This window comes from Lissotriton vulgaris, chromosome 8, assembly GCF_964263255.1.
Source record: "Lissotriton vulgaris chromosome 8, aLisVul1.2, whole genome shotgun sequence".
Lineage (NCBI taxonomy): Eukaryota > Metazoa > Chordata > Amphibia > Caudata > Salamandridae > Lissotriton > Lissotriton vulgaris.
In genome coordinates, this window is record NC_141696.1 from 997,003,161 (window position 1) to 997,030,233 (window position 27,073).

The following is a 27,073-nucleotide window of genomic DNA, read 5'->3' on the forward strand; positions in this document are numbered from 1 at the left end:
TCAGCTTTGCTTTCATAGCCTTGAGTAGATGTTCATGGTTTGGACAAGACAACTTATCTCTCAACTTTCTGAAAGGAAAGGACAAGGCTGAAGTCAGCAAAGTGCTTTTTAAAAGACAGATTACCGTTAAAGGTTATTCCTAGATACGTATAATGTTTCACAGTTTCCATATGTAATCCGTTAATCTTCCATTCTTTCTTGTCTGTGTTTTGTACCACCTATCGTCATTATTTTTGTCTTCTTGGTATTTATTTGTAAACCGTTAGAGGAAATATAGTGGTTAAATTAATTGACTAATCTTCTTAGGCCTATGGCAGTATGGCTTTACAATATGGTATCGCCAGTGTATTGTAAATATTTGATATCTTGCCCTAAGAAGGTAGGTGAGTGGATGTTAACTTCTTTCAAATACAACAGTAGGCCAGCCATAAAAAGATTAAAAAGGCATAGAGCCAGGACGCAACCCTGTTTTAGACCACTCTTAGTTTCAAATCGGCAGGTTATACTACTGGTGCTCGGACATTGATCTGGACCCATGTGTTAGTATATAACAATTTAATCATGCCGAGCAATCGGTTTGGAATACCCCATTCAGAAAGTTTAGCCCAAAGTAGATTACAGGAGACAGAATCAAAAGCGGCCTTAATGTTGACAAAATAAATATATTTCGCTTTTGCTTTCTATACTTTGCTCTTTCGACCAATAAAGTCAGTAAGGTCAAGTTCATAGTCATTGACTCGCCCCTTAAAAAACTGTTTGGAAAGTTGGCATTAAATCTTCTTTTACGGCCCATTCTTCCAAGTCATTAAGCAGACAACTTGAGAAGATTTTTGCCTCTACATATGTTAGGGAAATTAGCCTATAATTTGCAGGGTTGTCCTGTGGACCACTTTTTTAAATCACATGAATTATGCTTCCTTGCCATGACTCAGGGACCGTTTTGAATTTAATAATATCTTTGAACAAAGTCGTTAACATCTCTGACCAAGGATCAAGATTTGTTTAAAAATTGAATTTGGAATTCCGTTAGGGGCGAACCTGGTCCACCATTCAATCTAATCTGGCTTATTGACATTTTTACTTGTTTTGTAGGCCATATCTCTTTAACTTGTGGCTCAGCTTTGATATAGTGCCGGACATTCCTAGATGTTCCACCTTCTTCTCTGTTTGACACGCTTGACTTTTGGAGTCAAGCTATCCTGGCGGAAGACGGCTGATAGCCAGAAACCGGTCCTAGGATGCTTGATTCCGGTCCAGGAAAGACACGGCTTGGCAGTTCGGGCTGGACTGTTCCCATGAGGCACAGGGTGAAGACTGATTTGCATATGGCCATGTCTGAACTGGGGTGGCTTGGTGAGCAAAATAAAGAAGGATTAAACCCAGATCTATGAATGGGGGTGAATATTTTGCCATTGTGCAACATTCCGTCCATCATCTTGTGTGTTTTGCTGTTCACCCTATGTGGGAAGGGTATGCCCAGATGTGGGTCCCGTACTCACTAAGCCACTGGAGTCAAGCTATCCTGGCTGAAGACGGCCGTTAGCCATAAACCGGTCCTAGGATGCTTGATTCCTATCCAAGAAAGACATGGCTTGGCAGTTCGGGCTGGACTGTTCTCATGAGGCACAGGGTCAAGACTAATTTGCATATGGCCATGTCTGAACTGAGGTGGCTTGGTGAGCAAAATAATGAAGGATTAAACCCAGATCTGTGACTGGGGGTGAATGTTTTGCCATTGTGCAACATTCCGTCCATCATCTTGTGTGTTTTGACGTTTGACAAACAGCATAATTATTATGCAGTATGACTAGAAATTAAAGACGCCCGGCAGGATTCAGTGATATTAGCGCTATTCCCTCTTTTACTATCATTTTGGAGATTGTTCATTATGCCCAGAATAAGTTTGGATTTCGAGTTTTGCATGAGAAATATAGCTTGGGCCATATTCCTTCGTAGTATGTTTATTTGGCTTTCCATATTTCGTTTTTATATTGTCTTCTAGACTTTTTAAATTTTTAATCCAAGGTTTTTTGTACTCCATTCGGTTTTCTAAGAGTCTCCCTTATAGCTCTGTTAAGTTCTATTTTTTGGAGGAGCAGCCAATTCGTATACCATCCTGATTTTGTAGGCCTCATAATGGACCCTTTTGATGTGGTAGAAGGAGGAAAACGATCTAAAAGGGAATCGCAAAAACATGGCCAAATATCAACCATAGACTTCCCTTCAGTTTTTTCTCAGTCAGTGTTTTAGCGCTTGCATGTTCTAGGAATTCCCATATTTCCTTTTGATTTCTCGAAATCCACACTAGCCTTTTAAGGCTAAAGGCTGTTGGCACGATTATCGTGGATCTTGCGTCAGGCTGGTGGACAACTGATCATGCTAGGGAGATTTTTTGTGGATTGTGATCACTTTCTATCCTAGGCATCATTTGTTAATCGTAAAGGGAGGATGTCCGCTCCATTGAGATGATGGAATAATCGATGATGGAGAATTGACCTGATTTTTTGAATGTGGGTAGTCTTGTTGTGAATTTGGACTCTATGATATGTTTTAGCACATTCGGAAAATATGTCTTTTTGATAGCATTATCATCTAGCTGTGTGTTTTTTTTTACAAGATTTTAGCAGCACCGAGCCATACTTATTTAGTCAACCTATGTTATGGACATTCTCTAGGGGGGGGACTCAATAGTATATTCATTCACTCATGCCTCTTCCATTATTTAATAAGCAATTATTAAGATAATACTAAGAGCCTGGGAGATTTAACATGCAAACATATTTTTGGGAATGTCTGTTCACAATACATGGTATCTAACATTTTTACTTATATTAAACATGCTTGTCACTTAATATAATGATTCAGAAATAGGCAAATTGAGACACCCTATGAGACTTAAATCTGTCCCCTACATGTGGCACACCAGCAGTCTCATGTAATCTCACTGATAGGATTATGAGTCGATAAAATATCACTGTATAGGAAACATAACAGTATTTTTTAAATTTATATTGTACTTAATATTCTTATACACGGAGCCTATTATGATACCAGAACATTTTAGGGTGAGATTTTCTAAACTGATACTGTAACAGGTGGTATGAGGGTTCTTTTCATTACCTTAGTTGATACAAGCAGGTTAATATTTTATGTTCACAGGCAGTAGCGGTTGCTACTGGGAAGTAGTGGTGAGGCGGGGAGGGAGGTGGGATTAAAAAAAAGGTAAAGGGGAAAAGGAAAAAATAACTTACCCTACAGATGGCCACCTTTCCTCTGTCCTCTGACTCTTCGGTCGACGAAGCAGGAAGCACCCAAGCTCCTGATTGCCCTTACCAATCACAACGCTGTCTAACAGCATTATTGTGATTGGTCTGCGCACCGTGGTTCAGCGCTCAGAGAGGGACTGGGAGGCTGGGCATGTTCTCCACCTGACTGTACAACCTAGTCCAGTGGAGTAAATGCCAAGTGCGCATGATGGTTTGGCCGGCCTGAGATGGCCGGCCAAACCCTCATGCTCAATTAGGAGATTGCCACCACTCCTACCTCTGCTCTTTGTGAAGCACAGCACCGCCAGCACCTTTACGTAGCAAATAATGACAAATTAAATGATAATAACATTGTCATTATCACGTTATTTTTCTTGCGTTGCGACGTTCCTCCATCTTAGGGGAGAAGCCGTCCCTGTTCACAGGTTTCCTTCCTGAACATTAGCAAGTTAATGGTAATTGTGCCACAATTAAATACAGCTTCCTAGGCTACTTTTCTGCTGTTTCTCATAAACCTTTTTTTTATTCCAGTAATCACAGTCTTTTGTTATTACAATTTAGTATGGGAGCTGCTTCGGAATTTTCTTCTATCGACTTCTTAATTACAAGAGCCAAATTTATAGGGCCAGGTGTAATTGTGATATTGAAAAAGATAAAGATCTACTCAATGTTCATATGCCATTAGACAGGTTTACTGACTGAACACAACCTTTTAATGACAAACATAACATTGATTTACTTTACTGAACTAGCTGGGCAGATGGCTAACAAATACCATAATGCTATGTGCCAAGGTTTCATGGAAGAATAGAGCTGAAAATATAATGCGATCTGTCATCGGAAACATGTACATTTTCATGTGTGGTTCCTATGGAAAAAAGACTTTAGTTGAAGGTATTTATTGAAGAGTTGTATATTTTTAAAGCTTCATGTTTGCCATGAGGGGCAGTATCTTGATCAAAGATTATACTTAAAGCAGTTAATATCCTTATGCTTAACTTCCCCTCAAAAATGCCCCAGCAGTGTATTCTCACAAATTTTAGGTGCTACGTTCTCTTTGGTTTTAACAATCAAAGTCTGAGTTACGTATTCTGGGTTATGCAATGTGGTACCTAATTTGGTGTCACTTCTGTTGCATTGTCTTCCTTTTGCATCAAACTATTCCCGATCAATAGCTTTTTAATGCCCTATTAGGAGATAAACCTATTGGGAGCTACTCAGAAACTGCATTTTGGAAGAAAAAAATGTTTCTCTTTGTATTAAGTTGCCAAGCAATAGAAAAAATATAGTAGGCATATATCATGAATTACTGAATGACAGCAACTCCATAATACAGTGCTGAAAAGGATAGACCAGCCATGACAGTCTACAGCGGAAAGTAAACAAATGAGGCGATAACAGGGGGCATTCATGAAAAACAGCCACTCAGTGAGTCACATGCCAGTATTCACAATCTAGTTGGCTATATCAATAGTATCCATTTCCTGCAGTAAGTCACAAAGGCTCAAGTACACTGAGAAATTTGAAGACAGGCTTCATTTACGGGTCACGATAGTTCAATAATCATGCAATAACTGAGTGAGCTTGGATCTCCAACTGCGGCCTTGGTGTCTGTGGGCTTTCTCAACTGAAAGCATGGGATAAATTTCAGAGCCAAAGAGTGTTCATAGCATGCTCTCTACAAAATCTTCCATCCTGCTCATATCCGTGTATTCTGGTATACCTATAATTCAGGGAATGAGCTTCCAAGTCTTCATTTTAGTTCTACATTATCTTGAGTACTTTTTCCATATTTAAGAGCTTCTGCCTGTCATCTATCCAGTTGTCCTTTGCCTCCAGTGGTGTTCCTTTGCCTTCAGCAGTTTTTAAGCTGAACAAGGCGATCATCAGGTTTATCAACTTTTTCTTTCAGTCTATCAAACCTAACTGCAAGGAGATCAATTTTGGTATCTATTGTTGTCAAGCTCTGTTTCAGCTCAATAAACATAGCGCTAATATCAGGTTCTGGGTTTGGATCCTCCCCTCTCATCTACAGCTTTAGTGTCTCCCCTTCTCATGTTCCAAATCATGAGGGGTATGAGCAGGCCATCTGTAGTGTCAGGCCGCTCCAGTAAGTGTGATGTTCCACATCCACTGTGGGGTGATAATGCATCTAAATGGATCAATTCACTTCCCTCTTCCTTGTGGCAGCCAGGGTGGGCTCCACCACACCCGAGTGCCCAGGGGAGAGTGATTCAGCCCACTGGTCTTCCGCACCCGCTGCACTCCAAGTCAGCACCAAGCAGGCTCAGCAAGAGTTCACAAGCAGCAGCCAAACAAGTTACTTGATTGCGTTCTGGGAAGGACATGGCTTTTGTAGTTCGGACTGGACTGTTCCCATGGGGCACAGGGTCAGAGCTGATTTGCATATCGCCATTGTCTAACCCAGGGTGGTGTGGAGTGCAAAAAAACGATGGATTTGGGCCCAGCTCTTTGGACTGGGTTGAGTGTGTGACATTGATCCACATTCGGTCCATCACCTGTTGTGTTTGCTTATTCCGCCCTAAGTGCGCTGGGGATGCCCAGACGTGGGTCCCAGGCACTCCACACCACTGGAGTCAAGCTAGCCGGGCTGATGAGAGGTGTTACCTCGAAACCGGTCCGGTCCTCGGATGCTTGATTCCGTTCTGGGAAGGACATGGCTTTTGTAGTTCGGACTGGACTGTTCCAATGGGGCACAGGGTCGAAGCTGATTTGCATATCGCCATTGTCTAACCCAGGGTGGTGTGGAGTGCAAAAAAACGATGGATTTGGGCCCAGATCTTTGGACTGGGTTGAGTGTGTGACATTGATCCACATTCTGTCCATCACCTGTTGTGTTTGCTTATTCCGCCCTAAGTGTGCTGGGGATGCCCAGACGTGGGTCCCAGGCACTCCACACCACTGGAGTCAAGCTAGCCGGGCTGATGAGAGGTGTTACCTCGAAACCGGTCCGGTCCTCGGATGCTTGATTCCGTTCTGGGAAGGACATGGCTTTTGTAGTTCGGACTGGACTGTTCCCATGGGGCACAGGGTCAGAGCTGATTTGCATATCGCCATTGTCTAACCCAGGGTGGTGTGGAGTGCAAAAAAACGATGGATTTGGGCCCAGATCTTTGGATTGGGTTGAGTGTGTGACATTGATCCACATTCGGTCCATCACCTGTTGTGTTTGCTTATTCTGCCCTAAGTGCGCTGGGGATGCCCAGACGTGGGTCCCAGGCACTCCACACCACTGGAGTCAAGCTAGCCGGGCTGATGAGAGGTGTTACCTCGAAACCGGTCCGGTCCTCGGATGCTTGATTCCGTTCTGGGAAGGACATGGCTTTTGTAGTTCGGACTGGACTGTTCCCATGGGGCACAGGGTCAAAGCTGATTTGCATATCGCCATTGTCTAACCCAGGGTGGTGTGGAGTGCAAAAAAACGATGGATTTGGGCCCAGATCTTTGGACTGGGTTGAGTGTGTGACATTGATCCACATTCGGTCCATCACCTGTTGTGTTTGCTTATTCCGCCCTAAGTGCGCTGGAGATGCCCAGACGTGGGTCCCAGGCACTCCACACCACTGGAGTCAAGCTAGCCGGGCTGATGAGAGGTGTTACCTCGAAACCGGTCCGGTCCTCGGATGCTTGATTCCGTTCTGGGAAGGACATGGCTTTTGTATTTCGGACTGGACTGTTCCCATGGGGCACAGGGTCAAAGCTGATTTGCATATCGCCATTGTCTAACCCAGGGTGGTGTGGAGTGCAAAAAAACGATGGATTTGGGCCCAGATCTTTGGACTGGGTTGAGTGTGTGACATTGATCCACATTCGGTCCATCACCTGTTGTGTTTGCTTGAATCAGTGCGCCACTCAAGTGGCCCGACCCAACCGCCCACGGTCACGTCCACAAGAGCCATCCACTCAGCCAGGGCCCAGGCTCTCATCTCACAAAACTTGTCCAGGGGTGGCCAAGCGAAATCCTTGCGTGGGGTGATCACACCACAGGTACCAGCAAGAACAGCACATCAGCCACATTGCTGGAATGGTCCCAATCAGCACCACTACTCAAGCAGTCTCAGGCCTGGCCTTCCTGCAAAATCACAGCTTTGCTGTCTTCCTTAGGTCAGATCAGCTGCTCAGTTGAGCTCCTTGCTAAGGCTGGGCGCAGTGGGCGTAATGGGGCTACGTGGAGCGCCACAGAGATAAGAAAAAAATCTGTGTCTCTCTGCATAGCTCCGCTGCACCACCTGCCTCCCACCCGCCCTATTTACAATTAATACAACTTTTCAAAAATGCCTTTAAAATGAATAAAGAGAACCTTACCTTATACTGTGATGTCCCCGGGCAGTCCTCCTCATCTTCATCACGTTCTCTGTGAAAACTTCACATTTATTTATTTATTTTAAAGGTTTTTTTGAAATGTTGTATGAATTGTAAATACGGCGGGTGGGAGGCGGGGGCTGGCCAGCTCCACTCCGCCACGGAGTGTGCAGAGATTTGACTACTCCCCATTCTCTGGGGAACACAGAGTAGGTAAATTTCCGCACACTCCGCGGTTTGAGCGGAGCTCTCTGCCCATGGTTACTCCTTGCACAGTATGCATCGGGGGACAAGACATACCTTAATTGACCTCCGATGTCTAGTTTAAGATGTATAATTGCTGGATACTAATTTCCAGCCGACAGAGCCTTAAAAGAGTGCAGCCATCTTGCGGTGGAACTCTCTAGTGCCCCGTGGAGTACTTATTGTTGCATTGGAAAACATGCTGCAAAATCTATTCACAAACCTATTTGAGGAGTTTTTGCCTCTACATTGTGTATAGCTATATGTGTGGAGATATCTGCCTCAACTCCGTACTTTCCCCACAACTAGGTATACATTTTAGTAGGAAATGTAGGAGAAGCACAGAGGAGTAACTGGAAAATGGGAAATATTTATGAAGTGGATGGGATTAGGGAGGAGCACAGAAGGGATTAAAGCGGGCTCGAGAGGGCCAGCTAGTGGTTTATGGAGGGATGTCAACCCACTCATAAAAGAGTAATGGAGCTACTCACAAAGGTAAGTAACACTTGTGAGTAATTAAATGTGTACATTTACTTTTACATAACTTCACTACTTTTAGTTATTCACAAAATCTGAGTGTAAAGTTACTCAAGAGTGTAGACTTACAGAGCTCCTCCCCAGGAAAAAAGGGGTGGAGCCAAACTTACAAATGTAAGTTACTGCTAACATTACAAGTAAAAATAAAGTAGTTCACTGCTCCAAATACTAGTGATTCCTTCACTCATAACACCCTACTTTTCTTCGAAGATAATACATTTGCCAACCCCACTCCACACACTGTTGCTATAGCTACATACTCCCTCAAAGCATTGCTTACCTATGGTCCGCCTCCATCAATGTCATGCTTTCTTCTGCTGTGCTCTTCTGGTTTCCAGCCTGCACAATTTCCTGCCAGTCAGGTGTGTTGCTATATAGCCTAGTTGTACACCATATGCTTGTAAACTATGACTGAGTGCAAAGCATGCAGGAGCAGAGAAAAGTGACCTATTTTCTCCTGTTTGAAGTTCCTAGCTACTCAGGACTTCACAGGTGAAGCATTTTTTCTCCTGCTCTGAGCCCGGAGTTAAGTCATCAGAGGTTACTACAAATGTTTAGCCAGAAATTACACTTTCAATTAAAGCCTGAAATTGTCCTTATCATTGGAATAAAGTGAAGGCTTCTTGAGAAGCATTATGACTGTAACGAAGTTCAAATGCCAAAGGATATTCTCATTAGCCAATGAGTCTGTGATTGATTTGCCAGCTTCAGTTGCATTGCCTCTTCAGACATGCATTAAGTCTACCGCCACATAAAATGGGATATTTGCTTAATGTAATGGTTTGTGAATCTATAATCTCTGTTTGTAGCATCTGTTCTGCCCTTCAGCAATCGAAAATAACAATCCTTTCAACCCTTCATTTTGCTGCAGTTTTGATCCATTTTATAAGCATTGCAGAGTCTGGTTGTTTCTAGGCTCACACATTTATAAGGTTAGATTAGGGTTTTTAGTTATACAAACTACACAATTGCTACAAATGGTTTCTTGAGTACATTTTTTATATTAGCAGTAATAATCACCTATCATGCGTGTGTTATGTATACTAAATGTTTACACTTTAAACCTAACAGTGTTCATATTCATCTCATAGGCTATTGCTGCTAGGCAGGATAGACAAAACATGAATATGTCATTCTTGTTTTTATAATTTAGATACCTAATAAAGGAGTGCAGAGTACATATCTAATGCAAACGATTATATGCTTTTACTAGGGTACGTCTTATTCCATGTATGAAATGTTTACGCATTTGTTGTTAAATGCGTCTTTATCCTTTTATATGGTTTAGGAAACCATTAATGTATATTTCGTGTCTTACCTGGAAATATAGATAAATGCTTTTTGAAATCTTTTTTTAAAAAATTGGTTTTAATGCATACTTGTAATGCAAGCAGAAGCACATCAGCCAATATAGAAGGTTGCTTTTAGTTAGCACCACATGATATTGGCAAAGTAGCATGGTCTAGACAATGTTACAGCTATTATGTTCATACCGTCCCATGTATATAATATAGCCTTATAGCCCGCCGTAGAGGGCTTTACCGCCTATTAAAGGCCCTCTCCAGCGTTAAAGGCCCCGAGCCGAAGGCGAGGGCCTTTAACAAGGGAGAGGGACTTTAATAGCGGTAAAGCCCTCTACGAAGGGCTATAAGGCTATTAGAACATTCTGTCACTAGAGGACAGAATGTTCTAACAAAAAAACAAAGCCTTTTGGAAGCGTGAAGGGATTGGAATCCCCTCAGGCTCCCTGAAGCCTTTGTTCACAGCCAGAACAGTGAACAAAGATACATTGGAATGTTGGAGCTCCAGGCTTATACCAGCCATTATAAGCCCAGAGCACTCCATTGTTTTCAATGGAGCTCCCAACATTCCAATGTTCTAATTATTGGTATACAATTTTTGTCACCTACTCTTTGTAACTAAAAAGAGAGATGACCTACTTTAATTTATTAACAAACTACTGTATATTCTGCATGAGTCCAGATTTAACAATGACTGACTAAATTATCAGACACAGCTATTTTTCCAAGGAGGAGGACAAGTATACATCAACTTCTAAGTTCTCTGAGGCTTTAATGAAAAATCACTTACCTATAATTATAGCACTCTATTCACAAAATATATTTGCCTATAAACATCAGAATATGTCTTAAAATATCACATTTATGCGTGCCAGGAATTAAGAAAGCGATTTCTGACATGCGTTAATACAGTAACTACTGTGTATTTCTCTGCCCCAGTGATAAATCTGCAGTATTAAATCCCGCTCAAGGAGCGGGAAGTGGGTGTTCCAATGCGTAATGTACATTAAAAGGTTGGAAATGCCCACAAACATGTATGCTTGTGGGCATTCCCATATTCCAATCCAATCTCTTCTCATGATGAAAACAGCCGGAGAAAGACTCCAGCCAGTGGCTGGAATAATAATCATCCAAGGATGCTAAGGGGATTAATCACCCCTGTTTTCTGTTTTCCTCACAGATAAAAAAATGCATTTGCACTGAGGGCTCCCATCTGTATGTATAAGTTCACAGAAGGGGAAAATGACCTGTGTGCACATGCTACATGACATTCTCAGTCGTATGCCTGGAAACCTGCACCTAGCACATCTTTCTAGATATACTACTGTGAATAGAAAGATTGTAAAAACATGTTCAGGTGCAGATGTAGATTTCCCTGCAAACTGATACATTTTTTCCTGACTAGGGCCTATAGAGTTCTTTAATAATATAGACAATGTGCGCTTTGATTAAGAATTCATTGAGCAGTGAACAATCAAATAAGCATAAGTTTGATCCCTTTTAAAGGGTAGTCACTGCATAAATGTTTTGTTACATGTTGTGATCAACGTGAATACAAGATCAGTGCACTTGAACTGTATTAATTAATCACTTAATTGTACAATGAACAGAATAGCTACATGTTTACTTTTGGTTATATTTTCTGTAATTAACATATATATTTTTTCTTTTCACAAATGTCTGGTCTAGACTCATCTGACTGATCCTAATGGGAGTTGGATGAAAGGCACCTTGGTATAAAAGTCCATGAAGTCATCTATCCTCAAGAAGAGTGGGGTAAATATTAATTTTCCATTCTTAAATATGCATGCTGAAAACATCCGAAGAAGTAATATTCATTAACTGAAGTTAATTAGCTTTATATTCACACCAAAAATAAAAGCATGGGATCTTACAAAGCTTCAACGTGTATACCTTTTTAGATTACAACATTTTTGATTGCTACGTTTCAAGACCACACAGATTAATTTTTGTGGTATTGCAGGTTTAGATTAAGTAAATGAAAGATTAATCATTGCATTGTATCATACATTTTAATGGGCTGAACCTTTTAAAGGCTAGCACAGGTAGTATACTAACTAAAGTCCAACAATATTCTTAATCAGTTTATTACAGACTATGTTGAAGTGGCTATGTTGAAGTGATCCTTGTCCGTGGGCCTCCAATCGACTGGGAATTGAAAGTGTTTACCTGCCAATGTTTGCTAAATTTGAAGTTGCCTTATTAGTAATTTCCTATCCTAGGCCTCAACCCTAAAATGTAATGTTGGTTTTGAGATGTTTGCACCCACATACACCATGCACACTATAGAAGCAGGGGCTGAGCCTGCGCAAGAGCAACCCGCTACACTATGGATGACTATGATGTCTTTAATTTCCAAAGTAACTTCATTGATGCATTATCACAGAGGAGCTTCAGGAGCCAGCAATTAGATAACTTTGCTGTCAAATTCATTAAAAGGTTTATTTATGTGTTTTAGTTATTTATTTACAGTGTTGTATTAAGGGCGAACTTGACCATCAAGGTGTCAGAGCGCTGTACAAAGAGACAGTTGAATGAAGGTTGGGGGTACAGTAAACCAGCAGTCTCTTATGAAACGCTGTTCATAGGGGTCAAGAAGCGGGGTACAAAAATAGTAGTATACAATTTAAAATGGGGTACAAAAATAGTAGGATACAATATAAAATTATGAAACACTATATATAGAAATTGAAAAGTGGGTACCAAAAATAGTAGGATGCAACATACATTGAGGTGATTGAACAGTTTCAAAATAGTTCTTTTATGTCACATTTCTGTCTAGTGGTAAAGCTTTAACTTCTTTCTTGAAATGTTTGCATGCATTAATTGATCTCGATGAGAGTGGTAGTGAGTTCCATTTTTTTTAGCAGATTCAGCGAAAGTGCGGCCATGTGTTTTCCTTTTTAGATCAAGCAGTCAAGACCTCTTGTATATACTTTAGTATATACTTATATGTGTATATACTTTGTCGGCTCTGGAGATCAGCCCGTGGACTTGTCTGCTTCTGCTTAGGGACTTTTTTCTGTTCAGCTGCCTCTATTTAACTGTCTTGATAGAAAACGACCAGTAGAGGTCAGTAAAATACCAGAATTGTTTTCTGCTGAGGGACTTTCGTTTTTTTATTTTTCTGGCAAATTCCTCTATTTATCTTTCTTGATAGAAAACGACCAGCAGAGGTCAGTAATATACCAGAATCACTATAGCATTCTCTAGATTCCAGTCCACAGGAATTGTCTCCCACACGTACTCGTAGACAATAAAAAAAAAAAAATCTTGGATTTTCAGTGATATGACCATTGAAGGCCATGATTTTTTATTAAAAACGGACCTTTGGACTATACCATTTCCCGCTGAAAGGCAATATTTCGCTCCATGTCTTCCCATACCTGGCGTGTTACGCAGTTCAGTGATTGCTTCCCCTACATGTTAAAAAACAGTAGCTGTTTCAGCAGCCAGGCTAATTTGCTGCATAGCTAAATACGTATAAGGTCCCAAAGGCGATGCTGATTGAATTGCAAATGTTTGTTTTAAATCTGTGTGATTCAAGTAGGAGGGATATTGCACTTCTAGAATCTCTTCCACCTCCTAATAGTTTGATCTTATTCATCATGTATTTAGGACCAGAATTGTATAAAGCTTTGTGTGTCAGTTGGATCCTAGCTTCAACTGGGAGACAGTTGAGGGCTCTGAGTGATAGAGAGACACGATAAAAATGACATGTGCTTGTTAGAAGTCTTGCTGCTGCATTTACTGTTGCTTTCATTGAGGCTAGGCTGAATTTAGGTTGTCCTATGAGTGTGGCATTCCCATATTCCAGTCTTAGGGGCACTAGAGATCGAACTGCCGTTTTGAAGTCTTCTAGCGGGAAGAAGTGTTTTCGTTTTCTTAGGTGGTACAGATGTAGATTGGCGCTTCCGGTTGCAGCTTTTACTTGAGCTTACATGTTTAGATCTGGGTCTAGTGTGATGCCTCATGATTTTATGGAGTCATAGATGGTTAGGGTGCAGTTTAGTGAATTCAGGTTAAGGTTATGGTTGAGGTTGCCGGGATACAAGATAAGAAAGAATACTTTTTTCAGTGGATTTAGTTTTAGATGGTTGTGTGTCAGCCAGCCCTGTGTTTTCCTCAGGGTGTCATTCAGTCACCGGATTTTCACTTGAGAGGTGTGTTTGAGGTAGAGTTGAGTGTCGTTTGCATACATGTGTTAAGAGATTTTTGATTGTTTAATGATTTCAGTGAGTGGTTCCATATATAGATTGAAGAGTGTTGGTAAAATTGTAGATCCTTGCAGAACACCCCTGTCGATGTATGCTACAACAGATAGGGTGTTGCCGATTTTGACTCTCTGATGCCAGTTCTGCAGGAAGGTGGTGAACCACGAAAAAATAGCTGCTGATAAACCCATTCTGGCTTCAAGGCTCTCTTTAAGGAGTTTGTGGCAGACCATGTCAAAAGCCATTGATAAATTCATAAGTATTAGTAGACAGGATTCGTTTTGGTCTAGTGATGTTTGTATATCATTTAGGATGTTTAGAATGGTAACCTCAGTATTGTGTTCAAGCCTGAAAGTTTACTTGCATAGCAGCTTTTAAAGTGTCTAAAGCCTCCTATAATATCACATGCCTGCGCACCAGCTGCAATGAAATGTGATTTTCATAAACCAGTACTTATATAACAACAACGTAAGAGTGACTAAAGGTGCTGTGCTCATGATATCAGAATACAAAAAAGCCAAAAAACTACCAAATGTGCTCGAAGCAATGCTTGTAAAAAGGGGAAGGAAAAACTCTATTTTTTTAAGAAGAACCCTCACTTACCCTAGTGGTGACATGCTTCATCATAGGGTTCCCACTGGGGAGACCGACTGTCCCCCCCAGTGTGCTACAACACCTGACTTACAGCGGAGCTGGTTTTTGTGAATGAATTTTTTATAGTGCTCAAAGTGTGGTGAGTGCAAGTTAAAAGATAACAGCTGTACCATAAACCACTTTATTAAATGGTCAGCTGTTCTCGTTAAAAACAAGTAAAAAGGACTAATTGCAGTTTTTATTTGAACGGCTAAATCCTAGTAAAAATAGGTCGACATGTTTCAGCTGTTTAATGCTCAATTTTGCTCAGCTTTCTTCAGGACCAACTTAATCCCCCGGTGGTCCACGCTCGCTAAGGCTAAGACTCAATGTGGTAAGCAGCAGCCCAACAGACCCATCATTAAAGCACCTTTTTCGCTCTTAATGATAAAAGGATTACATTTAAGGTTGTGTTTTTCTTTTTGAAACCATACTGGGCCTTTTACCCTGTACATTTTACTGAAATTGGCACCTTACCATGTCCCTATCTGTAGCTCAACGACTGCACGTCTAATTAATCAACTGTCATTAACAAGGATACTATATAGATGCAGATCAAATGTGTTATGATCAATATTGTGGCTCAATCTCACTTCACATCCAGGAACTGAAGCCACCTTCATTTGCTTTAAGAAACTCTTTAAAACTGAATGATTGAAAATGTTTTTTCAGGGATCTCAGGGCAGACTAGGGTCAAGAGTGATGTATTTTGCAAATGGTTCACTCATTATGCCGAACTGGACTTCAACTGTCCTTCTTACCAGCAAGCTGTTCTCTTCCTCCTATCAAAAGATCTGAACAACCCGACGGTTCTTGAAAGCTGTAAATATATCAAATCCATTGTTAGAATTGTGTTTTCAAATTTTCACTGAGAAAATGTATGTTACTCCATTTTGTGAATAAATCAAATTATTCGCTCATTTTCTTTTGCTTTCTATGATTATTTAGCAAGTTCATGAACTCCAAATAATACTGTGTAAACATATTAGATATGAAGGATATGGCAGCGTATTGGAGACATAATCTCTTCCAACTTGGTTGCTGTCATTTCATTTTCTCTACTGTGGTAAATAGCATCCGTCAATACAGTTTTTAACTTTGGCTTGTGACTTTCAATTTATGGCTGGTCTGGTTCCATCCTGGTCTGGTTCGATGATGTGGTTAGTATGGTTTTCAATTAGAGCATTTCTAATTCTGACCTACCTAAATGAAGTGATAATCTACTTGTTGTTAGGTAATGGAACTTTAATTTATTCTAAATTGATACATTTCCCTGCTTGATTGAGTCAGTGTAATAAATCCTCCCTCCTCCATTTAGTGCACAGGTATAGGAACACAGGTGGTAGGAAAATGATATCACTGATGTTAGCCTCTAGAAATGCTACTTCTACCTAGAAACCAGAGCCAAGAAACTCATCGCCACATGGCAGGCAGCTAATTTGCATTACTGGAAACACAGAGCAAAACTTAAGGAAGATTTGGGGTTATTATGGTATGTGTTTATACAGTGCTCTCTTACCCATTGGTAACTCCCCTTGCCACTGTGCACAATGCATGCAGGCATACCTTGATGTTACTGAAAAGGCTCAATACATTTTAGCAGAGGGGGAGGGGAACCTCCACACTCATGTCCAGTGGAAGAGTACTCACGTGGTAAGAGGTCAAGGAACTGGTCAAGAGATCTGGGCTAGACATTTGGAGATAAAACGTGAACTGTGTTAGGAACTTGGGTTTAAGGCGAGAGACTAAGATTATTAAACTGTAATTACATGGCTAGGAGAACAGTGTCCAATGAAATTAGACCCTCATGTTCACAGGGATGTTTCTATAAATACTTCTACTCTGCTTAACTTGGTTGTGTTTCTGGGAACCAAGTTTACATAGAACAGCACGTTAAAAACCATGTCCTGTACTTTTTCAAACATTATTTTGTTTCTAGAACTTGAAGTGACCTCGTGAATATATTTGGCATTACTGAATTTCAAAACGGCAGTTTCTCAGTTCTCTGGCTTTCCATTATGCTTATTAATGTTTTAAAGACAATTGACCTCTTTGTTAAGTGTTTAAATTAAATGAAAGGCCCATAATGATCCTTCGATAAATTGCATTGCGTCCCTTCTCGGGTCCCTGTGCGTTTGTTTGTTGGACTGAATGATAGTGACTAACTTATGGGATGTCTTTCACTCAACACAGCCAAAGTGTCATCATGAATATTCAAACACATCATTAGCATACTTATTATGTACGTTAATAAGGAAGGAACAGATGCTTGTGCATCCAAGATTGACATTGGGTGCCAAAACGACATGAAACAGATCTGCAACATTACAAGTGCTTCATGGTGTGACTAAGATCCTGGGTCCAAGCATCGCTGCTGTTGAAGTTTGGAACTTAGCCAATGTTCATTGGTGCGGTGTGACATTTTGCTCAGATGTTGTATGATTACACATATATAAAATACAATTATGCAGCCATAACTAATATTCATGTGCCCGACATGCAAACAATTAATTTTAAATGTATGCCTGACTTGCTCCCTAAAATGTTGTAAGTTATACATGCACGATTTGACTATCATTTTCAAAATAATAAATATATGGATGCCTTCAGGATTAATCTATGCAAAATCTAAACACTCATACCAATAAATCATACACGAAATATAAAATGGTAAGTGGATTGCAAATGAGTGCGGTACATTGAAAAAATGTTCATCCAACCTTCATCACTCGCTGTATGTGCAGGTAACAACAAGCCAACACATGATCACCATACATTATGATGCACATGCACAGGTAGATGTAAAATTAAGTTGCACTTAACTGATTTTCCTAGGGCTTTGCCAGAGTAATGTTCTATGAACCCCTTGGTGAGAGTGACTAACACCAACTCAGTTCTGCATTGAAATTCATTCACTTTACAGTACAAGCAAGTTAAACCTGAATAATGAATGCATGTGTAATCGCTGCAAAAACGACGAGGTTTCCTCTGATGTACGAATGGTGACATTTCATGTTAGGCAAAATAAGTTTATAACAGAAAGCTCAAAGAGTTAAAAGTTGATTGTGAAATTCAACATGTTTACTAGCCCTACATATGCATACCTAAGACAGTGCCTAGAGTATGTACGTGTTTGGGAGAACAGGCATAAATCATTTTTTGTTTTTAGATGAATATCACTGTAGTTACTATCTCTGGCAAACTTAAGTCACTCCTCTAAGTGAGAACGTTTTTGAATAAAGCTATTAAATGTAACTTACATCCTTGCCAATGCATAATTAGGAGCATGCTGAACAATGCACCTACTTACGTGAATCGGGCATTATAGAGTAATCACATTTGGTGAACGTGTGGATAAGGCATGTCCAATGCTTACACGCACATCCACTATGGAACTCTTGTCAGGTCGATCCTACAAGGCAGGGCAAGGGCTGTTTGTTGCAAGGCATATTGTGGATTACCAAGAGAATAGATGGGCTTGAAACCCACCCATTGCTTAGCATTGGTTGGCTTTCCTGTCACTCTTATTTGCCAACTTCTAATTCGTCTTTTGGCTGGTCAGTGTTGTGTTTGTCTGCTAGACATGGCATCCTTGGCGTGGTCTTCCCCTGAACTTTTTTCCTTCAGACCTCCTGTTTTGCTGACTTCTTTTTTTCTGGCCTGAGGACTCTGCACAGTTTACCACCTCTAACCATTGCTTAAATGCTTGTGCTCTCTCTTTAAAACATGCTGAATAGCCTTATGCTCAATATGAATTTTTAATTTACTTGTAAGTACCTAGTAAAGTGGCACTAACTGTGCCCTGGACCTATCAATTGAATGCTTCCAGTGGGCCTGCAGCACTGACTGTGCCACCCACTTAAGTAGCACTCTAAACATGTCTCAGGCCTGTCATTGGAGCCTGTTTGTGTGCAGTTTTAAACTGCCATTTTGACCTGGATAAATAAACCTTTTGCCAGGCCCAAACCTTCCTTTTTAGTACATATAAGTCACCCCTAAGGTTGGCCCGGGACTAACCCAAGGGTAGGGTGCAGTGTATTTAAACATTTGGACATGTATTTTTAAGTTTTACATGTGCTTTTTCACTACTGAAAGGCATACCTCTTTGAAAGGATAACATTGGAATTACCTTATTTCTTTTATAAGTGTAATTATCAAATGGAAGCAGGTGACCCCTTCATGTTTGGTGTCTCTGGAATCGCAATTTCAAATCCTAACTAATGGTGCAGTTGGATTTTACTTTACAATTCGGATAATGCCACTTTTAGAAAGTTGCTAAAACAACAATTGATGGACAAAATGCAGAACAATGTCATACATTCAATCCAGTACAGAGATCTGGGCCTAAATCCATAATTTTTTGGCTCCCCATGCCATTTCAGTTTAAACCCAGACATATGCAAATCAGTCTTGACCCTGTGCCCAATGGGAACAGTCCAGCCCGAACTGCCAGGCCAAGTCCTCCCTGGACTGGAAACAAACATCCGGTTTTGGCGTTTCACCCATCATCAGCCAGGATAGCTTGACTCCAGTGGCTTGGGGAGCATGGACAGAATGCAGAACAATGTCATATATTAACTCCAGAACAGAGATCTGGGCCAAAATCCATCGTTTTTTTGCTCCCCATGCAATTCCAGTTTGAACCCAGCCATATGCAAATCAGTTGGCATTTTCTTACCTTAACCATTTTGTGCCTGATGTCTGTCTTCGGGTCACGTGATTGGGTGTAGTGTACAGTTAGGCTTTGTGTAGTCCTCCAAGACAGCCACATACAATGGGAGCTTAGGTGTGACTGGATGGGCAGTCACTGGTGGGTTGAGAGAGGCGCTGTACCCAGCCCCACTTACACTTGAATAGGATGTGTCCTGTAACCACACAAAGGCTGCATACTCCTTGTTGTTAGCCAGGGCCAAGAAGGCAGGGTTCCTGTACACTTCAAATGCATGACTCCAAAAACTTCTCCCACTTCAACGGCACAACTGAATACATATACTTGACCTCAGACACCACCGTGTTTGTACACTTTGGGACCTGTCGATACTCTGCCATGAAAAAAGACTACTGTGTTACTACAAGGATTAACTCTCTGCTGGGCTGCTAATCTAAAGGAACTGCTGCCCAGATGTCTCCACACGCTTCCTGTTGCCCTTTTCCTTGGCGGTGAGATGGACAGGATCTCCATCTCTCAAACCCAGAACCCAGAACCCAGAGTGACTCCAAGGGCTAGTTGGCTGGTTTTACTTATCTGAAGCCTCAGTGACATAACATGCTTCCGACATCCTTGCACCTGTACCCTGCCCCGCTGTGAGTCTACAGAACCAAGTGGTGCCACTCCAGTCCTGAACCCTTGGAAGTGGGCTTAAGGTGCTCTGCCAGGCTGTGTGGAGCCAGCAGAACCAACGCATCACCTTTGCTGCACAACGCAACCCTGAGCAGAACCTATGCATCTCCACTACTGCTTGGATTGGACACATTACAAAGACCAGCATCACTCCTGCAGCCCTCAATGCCTTTGAAACCGCCACTGAGCAAATGCATCCTCGGCAAAGGCTTTCGTATCCCTCGTTGATGGCAGCCTCTACGAAAAAGCTGGACTTCGCATCGCAGCCTGGCAGCTCAGCAGAAACAACACATTGCCTCACCTGCATGCCGCATCCTTAAGGCTTGACTTCACATCACAAGGCCCTTTGGCGGGATCCTTAGTGATGACACAGGCCCTGGTATCACCGCCTCGCCACATCTTTGGAACCAATACATCGCTTCGGCTGTGGAGCACATTTTTGACTCAGATCCTGGCAAAGCTCCACAAGCCAGGATTTAAGATACTTTGTTCAGTGGGCCTAACTAGGTCCCTGTAGTCAGCCCACGCTCCATCGCGGTCAACCTGAACTTGTGAATTTGTCCCGATGTACACAGTTGGTTCTTTGTGCTTTTTGACACTATTTTGTACTAAAATCTTTTTTAAAAAAACATGTCTCTGGTTATATTAATTGGATTTGTGTGTTGTTTCCACATCCCTGCAACCCTCCCCCATGTTCAGTATGCCTCCCGTGTTGCTTCAGTGTCCCCCACCCTCCTCCGTGTTGCTTCTGCATACCCCTGTCTTCCCCCAGTTGCTCCCCCCTGTTTGCATGCATGGCTGTGCACCTACAAAATGATGCAGGCTGCCGCATCAAAGAGTATATTTTTTAATTTTAGCCATGCTGCATAGCATCAGGGGATACTGTGTAGCATGGCTAAAAATTATTGGCTAGGCCATTAGATCATAAAGGTAGAGTCTATTGCTTTTGCACATGCTTGTTTATTCTTTGGTTGCTGATTATTCCTTGCTTAGTGAACATGACTGTGGTGTCAAACCGCCTTCTGCAGACATGGGAAGGCTTCGGTTTATGGGAATCTTAACATCAGTCATATTATAGGGCTACAGTGCACAGTTAATCATCCCTTTAAAGAAAAGTCAGAGAATATGTACATTTTGCACTAAAGCATGTCAGTGATCGGTTATGGTTTATGTTTTGACCAAAGCAGTACCATTACAGAGCACATAGTGATTCACTGTATGGATGCCCAGGGAGGTATATACGTACCGAAAAGTGAGATGCATATCACAGGACAGTGATTCAGGAAAAATAATTGATGCTGTTCATATAGCAGCACTTGGTACGCTCTTGGCAATCTACCAACATAGCAGCAAGCACATCTTTTTGCCAGCTCGATTTCTTGCACCCCCCGTTTATTACCGACGAAAGCTATTGAAAGCTTCGAATAGCGCTGTGCGCTGCTTTTTCCCCTTTTATTTTACTTCCCTTTCTCCCATATTTTACTCTTCTTCCCGGCTCCGCCCTGGAGACTGGCGCATTTCAGTCGATATGTGACACCGCAAGAGAGCACAAGTCCATAATTCTGTCGTATTCTGTTGCTGCAAGAATTCATAAAACCGCAGGTGCACCTGTCACCTAGCAACGCACAACCCACGTCCCATCTCTTCCGTGTGACGTTTGTCGATTTATTTTCACGTTGAAGTTTTCATCTAAATTGGTTATTGTGACTGAGTGGATAATTTTCTCTCACAAATTATCATATTTGCATGTTTCTTAGTAGCAAGGTGAAAACGACAGCAGTCGTATACTATAAGCTAGCCTGTGGGCGATAATTTCTCCTGAGGTACTAGTAAAATTAATTCTGACATACTGTCGGGGTATATATACCGTAGGGTTATGCTATTTGCCTTTACACTTTTTTGCATGGTCAATCCCGTTTAGTAGCTGCAAAAATCAAAGCTTTCATTTGGTCAGGCAAGCAAAATGTGAACAATAATTTTTAACTTTCGGAATAGAGTTCAGTCTTCTGCAAATAGGAATGCAGTACAATCGCACACCTAATATTTACTATTGCGCTAATTAGCATATGAGTGTAAATTCAAATTACTCGTGTAGTTAACGTGTTCTACTGGCACAGCTGGAGTAAAAAATGTATTTTTCATTGGTGCGTATTTATTAAAAAAAACTATTTTTCCTATGTAAAAGGCATACGGAAATGACCTTGGTGCAAAAATGTGCCCTTGGGGTCGAGGCCAGGGGTTAAATGACAGGTCTCATCACTTATCCAGGAAGGGATGCAGACTTTCAGCACAACTCACTTTTCCTTCTAGATATGTTGGATGTAAGGCTGACAGATGAATGATGTACGCCGACGTGGGGAAGGAACGTTCCCTGTCAGTATTATACGGCATCATGTACTCCACTGAGAATGCCATTTTTAAGTAGTTAATTACAGAATTATATTTCTATTTATTATTTACATTCATTTATTGCCTTGTAGGGGCTCTTCCAGGTCGTGTCTCTGAAGGGGTGCATTACCCAGTTGAATTTAAAAGGCTTCCTGTAATCCCTATTATTGCACACACTTTGCTTACAGGTAGCAATCCATATTAGAGGGGAAGACATAAGCCTGCTAGTCTAGTTAACAAGGATGAAAACATAAAATGCCATTAATAAACGTTCATTCTGACCCTCCCCCAGTTCACAGTTTTTATGTGTTAGTCAGAACCTGCCGGGCCTGGAACAGGGCCTTTCACAGAGACTGTCCGAGAACCATGACCAACCGTGGTAAAATGATCACTTTCGTCCTACACTCTCCATTAGGATTAAGAGATTTCTCCTCCAAGAAAATATTGGAAAAATTGTGGCCAACAGGGTATTTTACACAAGCAATAATAGAAATAGCTGAAACTATACTGACAGATCGAAAAATTACGGTTAACAGTGTATTTTCAACATGCAACAACAATAGCTGAAACTATACTAACAGATGGAAAGATTGTGGCCAACAGTGTATTTTATAACACAGTTGTTTAAATATATTCGTCAAACTGCTGTAGGCTTCAAGTACAGTTATAATTGGGAGCTAATTAATTTTCCCAAGGCTTCAAAGTTTGCTGCTCTACCCCAGGCACAATGACCTTAACAAATACAACATTGTTTTACTTACTGGTTTCCTTCACTTCTTGGGCCCTCACTCACTCTGAATCTCCCACTGTGCTCTTGGTTTGGTCTCCATGCCACACAGCTCTGTCGTGGCTCCCAACTGCATGCTTCAATGGCATTGCTCCATGGTACACTTGCTATGACTGACAGCACTTGACATGTAACACACCCAATTACCATTTTACTTTTGGGATTTTGACTGGCTGTGTTGAAGGCCCCCTGCTGTGTGTCCCAGTGGGAGGGTGATGCCCTGTCATTGTCTCTGCGCCTATTTAGAACATGGATGTACAGAACTCTGCTGGAGAGCTGACGGCTGCCTTTTCAGAACTTTTCAGTCAAAGCCAAAGTGTACCCACCCCAAAATTCAGCAACACTGATTGTGCATTAAACATAGGTGATGCTGGATGGCCCTCACATGATCCTAACCTAGCTCTCACAGAATCACACCTGGTACTCGCTGATAGTCTGCTGACAGTAAATGATCCAAAGTGATCTAAAGTCACCCTAAAGCCAGCTCTAAGCCACCATTATCCTTCCTCAGTGGCAGAGTTTCAGTCCTCAGATACACATTGCTGGTCCCCAGAAACGCTGCTGACCCTCAGAGACTCGGAACTACTCCCAAAAATCTAAAAGGGCCCTCGGATGACTTTCAGACTGATTGCACCAGCAGTCTGGCTCATTCAGTGTTTGGAATTTTTTATATCACTGTCCTGCCCCTCACCTTGGCTTTAGACCCAGACACCCTCATTCTCACAGTCCTGCTGTGGCAAGGCAGTTTGCTATGACACGTGCAACCAATCCATTTTTGGGGGGTCGTAACCAGATAAAGCCCTACAAAAGGAGAAAAGAATTAAAAGTGTAAATATATGTATTTTGATTTTGGAGATTTTTCACTATTTCTTAAACTAAATATCTGAGATACATACTCATAATGCTGGCCAAAGCACCACATTTAAATGACTGAATACAGTGCTGAATGATTGAGATTGGGAAGGTCATAGTTGAATCTCCCATTACTCAATAGGGGGACTGGAATAATGTGTCACTTTCTGTATAAATACGAAATAGCTTTACTATCTAGATAAATATACATATACCCAAGCTATTTACAAAGAGAGGCCTAGACCTTAGATACTGCCCTTATCACACTTTGGGAGTGGTTACAAAAAGTGGTGCTACGATCAGGGGGAAACAGCCTCCTAATCCCCCTTTAATGGAATTAATTCCACAGACTTGTGCAATTGAGAGATCAGCACTATTTTTAATTTTCTCTGGCCATAAATTTTGACCAAGGCAGTATTGAAAATTACCAAATTCAACTACGAGTTATTTGTTCAAAAATAGTTCATATCCACATAACGCAGATTCCAATGAAATGTGTTCAAGCACATTGTTAGTTGCAAAATTCTTTATTCATATTAATTATTCAGCAATGTAGCCAACGCATTTCGTTGCTTTCTCTGGACTTCTTCAGGGCTTAGTCCTTGTCCATTTGTTTCCTCATATTATTTGTTTGTATACGGATTCTCAAGGCAAATATTAACCTTAGCCGTTTAGCTGTCAGTCGCAGTTCTTAAGGTGCAGTTGTTTTCCCTGCAGGTAAAGTGTTAGCCCGACTAGAAGGGCAAGGTTTGGAGGTTTTGCTCTGTATAATGTTATTTCCTAATGATCTGAACACACTCTGGTTGTTCTTTCTTTACAAGTCAATGGCCCAGTGATAATATCATTCCATTGATAAGCAAGTTTTATTTGTGTATGGATTGGTGGATCTTTAAAACCAGTAAAGTTTTAAAGTGCCATTGATGGTACTGTGGTCCGTATGTTATATTGTGTATCTAACTGATATGTTTACACATGTTGGCTATACTATTTCTTTCTGGGGGATGTGGCTGTTATTGTTTGCTTCACTGTTTCTAATTGCTTTTTTGACCAATTCTTCTTCTTTCCTTGCCTATATATTTGTGTTGTATTTCTTTCTTTGATAGGTTCATAATACTGCCTGTTAAATAAGTACTCTCCCAATTACTATGTCAATTGTGTCACATTTTAAAGAAAAGTCATCATGGCCCTATGTCTTGAAACGTATTGCTAGCTCTCACTCCCAATATTCAGCCATACAGAGAACATAAAATCTATTTGAATTATGCCTAGCTAAACTGTCATTCAATAAACTAGTATTACTTCGGAAAAAATGACATCCTTAATGAGTTAAAACTTGATGTTTCTTTCTCAACACCACTACAGCTTGAGGGTGTTCTCTTGACCAATTCCTCTCTTTGAGCATACTAATAAAACAGGTGCAGCGATTACTATTATTTGTCATTTATTTATTTATGTATTTATTTATAGAAATGTATTTTATAATGGAGACCACGTTACTTTGGCAAGAAAGACTTTACAACAAACTAAGGAGCACAATAAGAGTATAAAAGTGGATTTAATGTAAGGGGAACAACATGCAGAGAAGGGCAACAAGGGGACCTGCGATAGGATGAGAAGAAATGATGGTTCTTTATAAATTTGTTCTTTCTTATAAATAACTTGTTGCATTTCCATTCACCTTTCTGTAAATGCATTGAATCTCTTTTGTTTCAAATACGGGTACTCAAATAATCTTACAAATTCTCGGAGTACCGTACAAGCCTGACTACTAACAAACTATTACTAGTCAGATGGTCTGAATGCAGTAAATTAGCATTTTTTAGTTTCAAGAAAGTCAACAATCTCTATTTCTAAAGTAGCCAATTTTCTCTCATTAAATCTACTTTCAATAGACCCTTCACACGCCCAAGGCGATGCTCAACGTCTCTCAATATTCAGACCTGTTTGGCAGGAGAATTGTTTATGAAAATTCAGAATCTTCTTAATGGCAGTAAGGCTATTTTTATTTAAACAATTGATTCAAATTCAACATAAATCCAGACCCAAATACATGTGTAGTAAGTACATCAAGCTTATAAGCTCTTTCCAGTGGCCTGCTCTAAAAAAACCCATCTCAGTTACACTTCACAAAATGTCACACTATCACTACCTACTTTTCTGCCAAAATGCTAATACTTGTGTGGAATAGAATCGCACTGCTGTTCTAGTTCCATTCTGAGACTGGACCCAAATATCACAATCCTTATCTTTGAGAAATTTACTTCTGATGAGCTTGTTTAAATTGTCCTTTGCAAAATGTCACTCACTATTTTGGTTATCTCTTTGCTGCATATTGTAGCAAATCTTACTTTTACGGCTTCTACCATATTAAACATTCCTGCTAAATCCGTATTAGCATCTGTGCTTCTCTTCTGAATTTCTCATTAAGGGACACGTCCCACCTTTTCTTCAAAATGCCTTTGCTGGACCCTTAGCTAATGACTAACAAACATCCGATACTTGCTTTCTGCTTTGTTGGTAAAGTCCTAGAGCAATGCTTATCTTTAAATTTGTTGAAACATATTGCACACAACGGGACATATTAGCAAGGAATATCGATATTTATCGCAAAATGCGCTTAGCACATTTTTTTTATTGCTGCCTATCGCTGGATATGTTAGCAGAGAAAACATGCTATTAGTAACATTTCTCTCCATTGTGCTAAAATATCCAGCGATAGCAGCGAAATGCGTGAATATTGCTTGAAATCCAGGGATATGCACGCATTAACGCCAATGGGGAATTAACCAGACAATCCACCTCCCATTAGATAAACAGGTAAGTCATGTTTTTAGCAGGCGTTCGATTATAGCGATAATCACGCTTAGCGCGTTTTTTTTAATCGCTTTGTCTGCCTTGCTAATAGGCGATAGCTGTGTTCGCGACTGCTTTCAGCACCATATATATCAATGGGCATCACTATGCTAATAATACGTTATCTTCAAGTATCTCCCATAGACAATGTCGAACCTGGATGACTGAACAACTTTTAAAATCTGTAAAAGATAGTTTGCCCTGCAGGTCTAAATACTAACTGTGGAAATGTGTGATCCTGAGATATCTGCTGAGGAGGTTGTGTCAGAGGGCATCATAAAAAGAAAATATGTTTTCTTGCTGCCCCTCAAGCA

General features: G+C 40.9%; 1 protein-coding gene across 2 annotated transcripts in view; it reads left to right on the plus strand.

Annotated features, from left to right (window-relative positions):
- The window catches only part of KLF12 (KLF transcription factor 12), a 997,335-nt gene that overhangs the window by 332,822 nt on the left and 637,440 nt on the right, over positions 1-27,073 (plus strand). For both annotated transcript variants that reach the window (XM_086933410.1, XM_086933411.1), the window contains exon 3: positions 11,360-11,446. In XM_086933410.1, coding sequence (XP_086789536.1) covers positions 11,417-11,446 — 30 coding nt within the window. In that variant the 5' untranslated portion in view covers positions 11,360-11,416. The remainder of the gene's footprint in view (positions 1-11,359; positions 11,447-27,073) is intronic.